At 38.2% G+C, this 8,182-nt stretch overlaps 1 protein-coding gene across 1 annotated transcript; it reads right to left on the minus strand.

Moving 5' to 3' along the window:
* Positions 1-447: 447 nt before the first annotated feature.
* Positions 448-8,182, minus strand: LOC105915502 (transketolase; the record flags this gene model as incomplete). The annotated part of the gene is given in 11 exon segments (XM_036124554.1): positions 448-2,067; positions 2,631-2,753; positions 3,139-3,232; positions 3,352-3,435; positions 3,536-3,666; positions 4,129-4,285; positions 5,082-5,246; positions 6,273-6,469; positions 6,611-6,729; positions 6,881-7,072; positions 8,152-8,182. Coding segments are annotated over 11 exon segments (1,481 nt in total), but the record flags the coding sequence as incomplete, so codon positions are not given.

Genomic DNA, 8,182 nt, shown 5'->3' on the forward strand with positions numbered 1-8,182 from the left:
GTATTAGCTCCCCATGAATGTGCAATATAAAAAACTTAAATGTGCTACCAATACAAATAAGATGTAATATACTTTTGTAAAAAAGACAAAAACTTTTTATGCTTTGAATTCATGTAAGTTATGTAGACACTGGTCTAAATGAACAGAACAGAACACAAGTTTCAAAGTCAAATGCAGAGGGTTTTATTACATGATGGTATAGGAGATACAAAACTTCAAGTAACCAAGATGGTTTTTTTTCTCATGTTCTCAAGTCAGATGTAACTAACATTGCAGCCACAGCCTTGATTAGTCATAATCTGTACTGGATGGACCTGCAGCCCTGAGGTGTGTTTGTTTGGACACCTTTGAAATCAATATTAAAAACAGTACTGAAAAGAAAGAACAAGGACGTGAAACCTTATTTAGTGGCTTATGGTTTATAACCTCACAACATTTCTTTGATTATTTTTTTTTTTTGCCCCCACTACCTTCTACAAGCAAGAACCCACATGTCTTCTTTCTGACACCGTTGACACAATAAACACCGACATTAAAACTGGTCCCCACCCAGTATTAGAACATTAGAGCAATACACAACTATTTCTGGCTGAACAAGGTAAATCAAAAAGCGCTGAAAAGCACATGAAAGGATTAGTAAGAGGTAGAGATGCACCGAAAAAATCAGCCGGTGATCAAAATGGGCAGATTTTCAGGCTTGACCAGGAGACCAACCAGCTGAATGCTCAGATTTTAATCAGCAGACATACCATACCTGAGCATTTCCAAGCTGCTCTTATAACAAGTAAGATGAGTTATTTTAGCTAGTTTCCATTTCATTTAGGGTCATAAAAATTAAGTCAGAGGAGACACGAAAGGTTTAAGAAACAAATTGTCAAAGGTAATGTCTTGTGCTTCCTCAAGAGACCTTAACTTCTATCAGTTTCTAGTCATTTTAATTATTTTGCACCAAACCTTTTTTGAAAAATTGTCATCTATCACAGGAGTTAAACTTTCACCAGCTTTGAAAATGTAGCAAAGAAATTGGTGAAGAGGCAAAGTGATATATTCTCAGATGCCAGGAAGTCTGAATATATTACAGCAAAGTTACTCCCTGTTAGCCTTTAAAGCTTCGAGCTGTATCTGTCATTGAAAAGGATGGATTGGGAAATGCTGACACCCTTTTGAAAATCTCAGAGTCAGGGTAAGGATCTACACTCAAGTGAATACGCACAGAGATGGATGTTTACAATTGCTAATGCTAACCATGCTAATCATGCTAATTGCTAAATCTAAACTCGCTGACAATTTTATTTTTATTTTAAAAGTTGTAAAACACTGCTTCACATGGACAAATCTGTCATACAAGCTTTGTGACATTGCTCCTAATAAAAATATTGTTATTGTTTAAGATGACAGGAAAAAAAATCAAATGCTGATATTTTTAGTTCTTCAACAGAAATGGGGTAAAAGAGCAGGTCAAAACTTTAAAAATACTGGAGATCAGGACCACAAATATCAAACAGGTGCATCTCTAGTAACGTGTTAAAGATAGGACAACAAATTGTTTTACACAGTGATTATCCATCTAAAAACAAAAAAGGAAATGGCAACATCTTATTTTTGGACTTGGATCACAACAAGGTAGAGATTATGAGTGAAGATGTGTGTTTTACATAGATTATGTATCTCTGTAAATGTGTTTGGATGAATGCACAAAAGGAAGGTTGATGCAGAAGTCTACTTGAAGGTGAACTGCACACAATTACAACACTTCAGCACACGTTTTTTAATCAATGATTCAATAATAAAAATGGGTTCTGTGCTTCAAAAACATATGTGACTGTCTATCTCCATCCGAAGGGGTGCGTTAAGAAAAGTGGGTGGGGCACAGAGAAAATTACTTGGCATTGGCCGAGCTGCTGAGCATCTTTCGGATTGCCTGAGCTATGGCGTCGCGGTCTATCCCGTAGATCTTCAGGAGCTCGTGAGGCTTGCCGCTTCGGGGAACGTGGGACACAGCCAGACGGTGCAGAGTAAACCCAGACTCATTGACCATTGCTGAGGACACCGCCTCGCCTAGACCACCTGTTGAAGAACAATTGGAGAAATATATTTTGCATACTCTGACAGAGGAAGGAGATTTAATTTGTTCACAAATCTTAAACCCTGCAACCTGACTCAATATAGACTAAAATGTGTTACAAAGCAGCAGAATGACTACAGCTGCTAGACATTCTTTGTCCAGCCCAGTGTACACTATCACACCGTGCTTTTCTCCTGCAAAGAGCGCTGCAAGTCAGACTGTGCTATCTAGGTCACACTCTGCCCCACAGGCACATGCTCAGTTAAGGAAACCTGACAGCACTCTGCCTCTCTTTCTTCAACATTTACAAAACATACAACAGCACTAATACATTCTCTCTGCTGGGAGCACACAACAAGCCATCCTCAGCCAATAGGTTAGTGCCAACACCGCACGTTTGTGTCACTGGACCAATGGAAACATGCCACCACAGCAAGTAAAATAGATGAACCAATAGGAGTGTTCTAGAGCCACGTTATTCTAAGATGCTTTTGGCTCTAAGGTTGGTGGTGTTCATACAAAATGCAAGAGCTGGGCAGCATGAGCAACGTTTTCTGAAACCTACCTTCATAATAGTGGTCTTCAACAGTGAGGATCCTTCCCCTGGTGACACGTGCGTGGTCGATGATGGTTTTAACGTCCAGCGGTTTGATTGTGAAGGGGTCGATCACTCTTACAGAGATCCTCTCTGGAAGATGAGTTTAATGGAGTAAATCAATCCATAAGCATATGAGCTATTTTACAAGTAGGATCTAGGAAAATTGAACATCATACATAGATTTGGTCATCCTTGTTTTTATTTAGCTCAGAAAACTATGTTGAAAATCAGACTTTTTATCAGACAGGTCCCATTCATACTTAGCCAAAGCGAAGATGCTTAAAGTCAAGCTTGGAGAGCTTTTCAACTTCCTTTAGAAATTAAGGGATGTCTTGCTTTGCACATCATTTTGTCTTTCAATTCTCAGACACATTTTAAGGGTGTTTAGATGGAAGGAAACTTCATCTTTTCTTTCTTAACAATGAAATTTTGTTCTGGGAGTATTGTTAAAATAATTTTTTTCATTGCCCTGTACCTTTCTTGAGATGCTCAGCAGCAGCAAGGGCTTCATGCACAATCACTCCAGCTGCTACCACAGTCACTTGATCGTCTTTGCTCTGGAACACCACCTGGCAAAAAAATAATAAAAATAAAATTAAATTTCTCTTTCAAGTTATTATGTTTCAGCTATGGAGCAGTACATTTTTGCCCATTAATAGAGGCCAAGTCTGAACTAACAGCCACTCACCTTTGCCTGTCCAACATGGAAATCCTCATTGCTATTATAGATGATGGCATTGTCTTGGCGGCTGGTTCGGATGTAGCAGACACCCTTATTGAAAAAGAGAATTGGGAGAAAACATGAAGACACGGGACATCTTTTACTTTACATAAGGGTTTCGGAGATCCTATAATAAAGAAGCAATATCTACCTTTGTGGTTGCAGCCAGCTCCACAGCCTTTTCTGTGGTGACACCATCACTGGGGTAGAAGATTGTCGCAGTGGGTAGGGCCCTGAACATAGCCATGTCCTCTAGAGCCATCAAAGAGGGGCCTTCCTCCCCTGTTAGGGTGCAAATTATTTTTATCTATTTGGTGCATCCAACAGCAAGGCAAAATGTTTTGTTTTTTTTTTGTTTTTTTTTGTGTGTGAGCTGGTGCATGCAGGAGCAAAAAGGTAATTCTGGGTGCAGGGTACCTGGACTAACAAAGGGATACTGGGTTCCCTGCTGACTGCTTCCAGTGTAGACACAAAAGGAGAAAGAGGGGAGGATTGAGTTAAGGCAAGTGGGGGAAAACCGTAAGGAATACACACCTCAAGAGGGAAAGAGAAATGAGAACTGCAGATTCACAAAAAAAGATTCATTTGACCTACATTTACTATTTTACAGTGAGTGCAAGATCTAGTCTGAGAAGACAGAGGCTGTGAAGTGGTCAGACACAGTGTGAAGGAATACAGGTGGATTTGGTGATGGGAAATGTGAGAAGACTTGTGGTGAACGTTGCTTGTTAGGAGTCTACTAACCAGTGGACAGACCGCAGTGGGAACCACACAGGTTGATGTTGCTGTCTGAAATCGCTGCCATGCGAATCTGATCATAGGCACGAGTGAAAAAGGAGGCAAGGGTGCTGGCAAACACGACGTTCCTCTCTCGAGCGGCACATCCCATGGCAACATTGACCTGCAGGAAGAAATAATTGCTGGGCATAATGTACATATTGGCAATATTCCTCTGCCATAGGTCAAATGAACCTAACCATAAAAGGATTTCCCAGAGGATCCAATATTTATTGCAAAAAACCTTCCCCTGAAAGAGTCTTTGAACCAAAGACCAGTTCAGCTAAGAGTTAGTGAGAGGAGATTTCCAAAGATCTCTGCAGCTTATTTTCACCATATGGGGGGAATCAGTGACATACCACATTTTATGAATAATTTCCTTCCTTCCTTTTTATTCTTTCCACGGTGCAACAAATATGTTGTGGCAAAAGAAACCTCTGTTGGTAGGATTTTTATTGTTGCAATGATAAATAGCGTAGTGCACACAATCACATTACAAAATCATGCTCATATTACCATATTCCTTTGCAAAACACTAGATTTTAACTTTTCTCCTGCATTCAGACAGATGGTCCCTTCCTCTGTACTGATAAATATTTCACTAGTGAATACACTTGTCATGACAGTTTATCGTCATACGCATGCATGACCTACATTTGAGATGACTGCAAGAGCCATTGAATTAGTCTGATTGTCTCTACATTAAGATTAAATAAAATAATGAAAGGAAAGGTGTCTTCTAAACAGGATGATTACATGATGCATTCCATAAGAAAAAAAAGCCTAAATAGAATCTCTACTGTGTTTAGAAAACAATAAAAATAAGAGCATGAGACTGCGTGCATCAAATATTTACATCTTAAAACTCAAGTTCTCTGGTTTAGTGAAGGTTTTAATGTGCATTTATTTGGGTATCCTACCATGTTCTGCTGAGCGATATAGCACTCAACAAAGCGGTTTGGATGTTCGTTCTTGAAGATCTCAGAACAGGTGAGATTATTGGTGTCTCCATCGAGGACCACGACACGTTCGTTGTAGCGACCCAACTTAGCAAGTGCCATTCCATACGCCTTGCGAGTAGCAATCTGTATAATAAAATAAAATAAAATAAAATAAAATAAGCTATCAGTTTCAACAGAGAATACCAGCATACTATTGTGTTGTAGTTATGAATTTGCATGTCGCTTGGAGTCATATATCACAATAAGTTATGTCAAAAATAGCTCATGACCAAAGCTAATGTTCATAAAAATGTATTTTGTTAAGTATGCTGGTTTTCTGGAATAACTTTTATTGGTGTTTATTCTCAGCATAAATATTTGTTTTATCCCCACATGCTAAGCCCCTAACAACTCTGCACAGATAAGCGGGTGTACACAATTGATTCACCCTTAATATACTGAGCACTGTAAAGGAAATAACAAATAGAAAGACATTTTAATTTAATGAAATGCTTACTATTTTTAGCTATAACAATGACATAGTTTGTGTAATTGCTTATATTTAAGCAATGTCCATGCATCAAACCAAAAAACTATTAATAACAGAGAGTATATGATAACTGTCAGAACCAATACCACAACTTGTAAGCCATTAACCAGCAGCTTTAATGGCTACCTATCTAACTTCCAGCAGGAAGTAGCTGTGCTGCAGAGCTAATGCTACTTAAACAGGAACAAGTGAAGATTTTGTTGCACAAGTCATTTTTTATTTGTAATTTTATACTTAATATTAGTCTACAATTATAATAATAATTTTCATGATAAAGCAACACTTTCTTTGTATCTTTTCCTTAAAAAAATACTGTTTGGGTAATGGAATAGTTTGTTACATTGCTGTGTGGGAGCTGCCACTTCTTTTGTTTTAATATTATTTTTATTTTAATGTTCACAGTTAATTAAACTTGCGTGACATTTATGTTATGTGTGTTGTTTCATGCCTTAATACAATACAAATATTGTACTGATGTTTTAACATGAGGGAAAACACATTGTGATTTGTCTTGATATTGATACAATATATGGAGTTTGACTTGCAATTTAAACACAAGTTTTTTGTTAACATACCATATAAAAGTGAGCTTTAACTGCATTTACGAAGATTTGACAAACCTTTTCTCCAGGTTTGTAGTTGGGTGCGCTTGGCATGCGGATGTTCCTCAGGCTAACAGGTGGGGAGTCCTCGATGGGAGCAGGGGGATAAAGGTGCTTGCTGGTGTTCATAATCCGGCTCTGCAGATCCTTCATAACCATCTCAGCCATGTCTTTGGGTAAAGCTTTGGCATGCCAGCCCAGCTTATCTTCTGCAGCTGAGACAGCACAGATAAAATGCTCAGATAATTTTTTCGGTGGTATCGTTCAGAAGTCACACTAGATTGTGAGAGGTTTTGGATGTATTTGATGGAAGAACAGAGCTGTTCATTCCCAGCTGAGAAGGGATAGAGTATTACCTGGAATGCCTTTGCCTTTGATGGTTTTAGCAATAATTGCAGTGGGTTGATGACGTGGCTGGCTAAAAGCCTTGCAAAGCTCTTCAATGCTGTGACCATCCACAATAATGGCATGCCAGCTAAGCACAAACACACAGATAGGCTCACAATAAAAATGCACATCCTTTTTATTATGGATTTATATGAAAACATTCGTGTTAAAATGAATAAAAACAATTCTACCATCATGATAATTTAGCCTCATGCTGAATTAACAATGTTCATTGTTACCCGAAAGCCTCACAGCGCTTCTGGTATTTCTCTACGTGATGCTGCAGGGGTGCAGGGTCACTTTGGCCTAAGCGGTTGACGTCCATGATGGCCACCAAGTTGTCAAGCTGATAGTAGGAGGCAAACGACATGGCTTCCCAGACAGAGCCTTCCGACATCTCGCCATCCCCCACCAGGCAGTACACACGGTAACTGAGGTGGATAATAAAATGAGGGGCTTTCATCGACGTCTCTGAGCGCGACACATTCTTGGTTTTATTTGTTTCACTGGCTAACGTTTTCCAGTCAGACTGAATTTATGTTCATGACTTGAGCAGTGGGTTTACTATCAAAGCTTTTTCTAAAAGTAGACAAAAAAAAAATCTATTTTTTAGACAAACATATTTCTGCTTACTTAGCACTGGCTAATCTAAATCTAAATAAAATTGTGAGTTTAAAATACTTTCAATTTTGCACAGTTGAAAAAAAATGATAATGACTTAAAATATAGAAGCTAGAACCGGATTTAGACAGAATATTTGAATTTGAATCCGAAGTTAAATGTGCTTGGGTGGTTAAAATAATTGAGATGTGACTGCTGCGCCTGTGGTTATTAGAGCAGAAGAATCGTGAGTGCAGAGCATGTAGCTGCAGCACACGCCCACTGAATGTGGAAATCCTCATGAAAGGCATCAAAAAGCAGCATTCCTCCAACCCAACTTTAAATGCAAAATTTTTAAGTACAAGAACATTTTAACCTTATTATATCCTTCCAAAATTTCAAGATAATATTGTGGTGTGTTTTTCTGCGACCAACGAATTTATCATAAAAACACGGCTGGGTAATAAAATATTGATTTCCAGATAAAAAAAAGCAACATTTTCAAAAGTATACTGAAGACAAAAGCTGCTAACTCTACTTTGTGTGTATTTGGATTGATGACATCAAGAAGCCTGAGAATTAAGTTAATCAGCTGTTATTAGAAAACACCTTTGATAGGGATATTTGTTTAAATACACGGTGAAAAAAAAATCACAAGTGCAACTCTTAAAAAAACAAAATTCTAAAAAGTTGCGTCATGTGAAGTCACCAGAGGCATTTGTGTTTGTTTTTTGGAGCGCTTATCTTTAGTAAACATTTTACAACAAAATAATGAGTAAAACAGACAAGTCTTGGTTGTTATAATGACATTTTCTTGCAATAGATTATAAGGTGCTGAGGCCCCTTGAAATAGCCCCTAAAAATCTTTTTTCTTCCCTGATGTCCCATGAATAAATTTGTGACGGTTTACCTGGCTTTATCAAAGTATTTCCCAGTGTAAG

Source organism: Fundulus heteroclitus, chromosome 20, assembly GCF_011125445.2.
Source record: "Fundulus heteroclitus isolate FHET01 chromosome 20, MU-UCD_Fhet_4.1, whole genome shotgun sequence".
Taxonomy (NCBI): Eukaryota; Metazoa; Chordata; class Actinopteri; order Cyprinodontiformes; family Fundulidae; genus Fundulus; species Fundulus heteroclitus.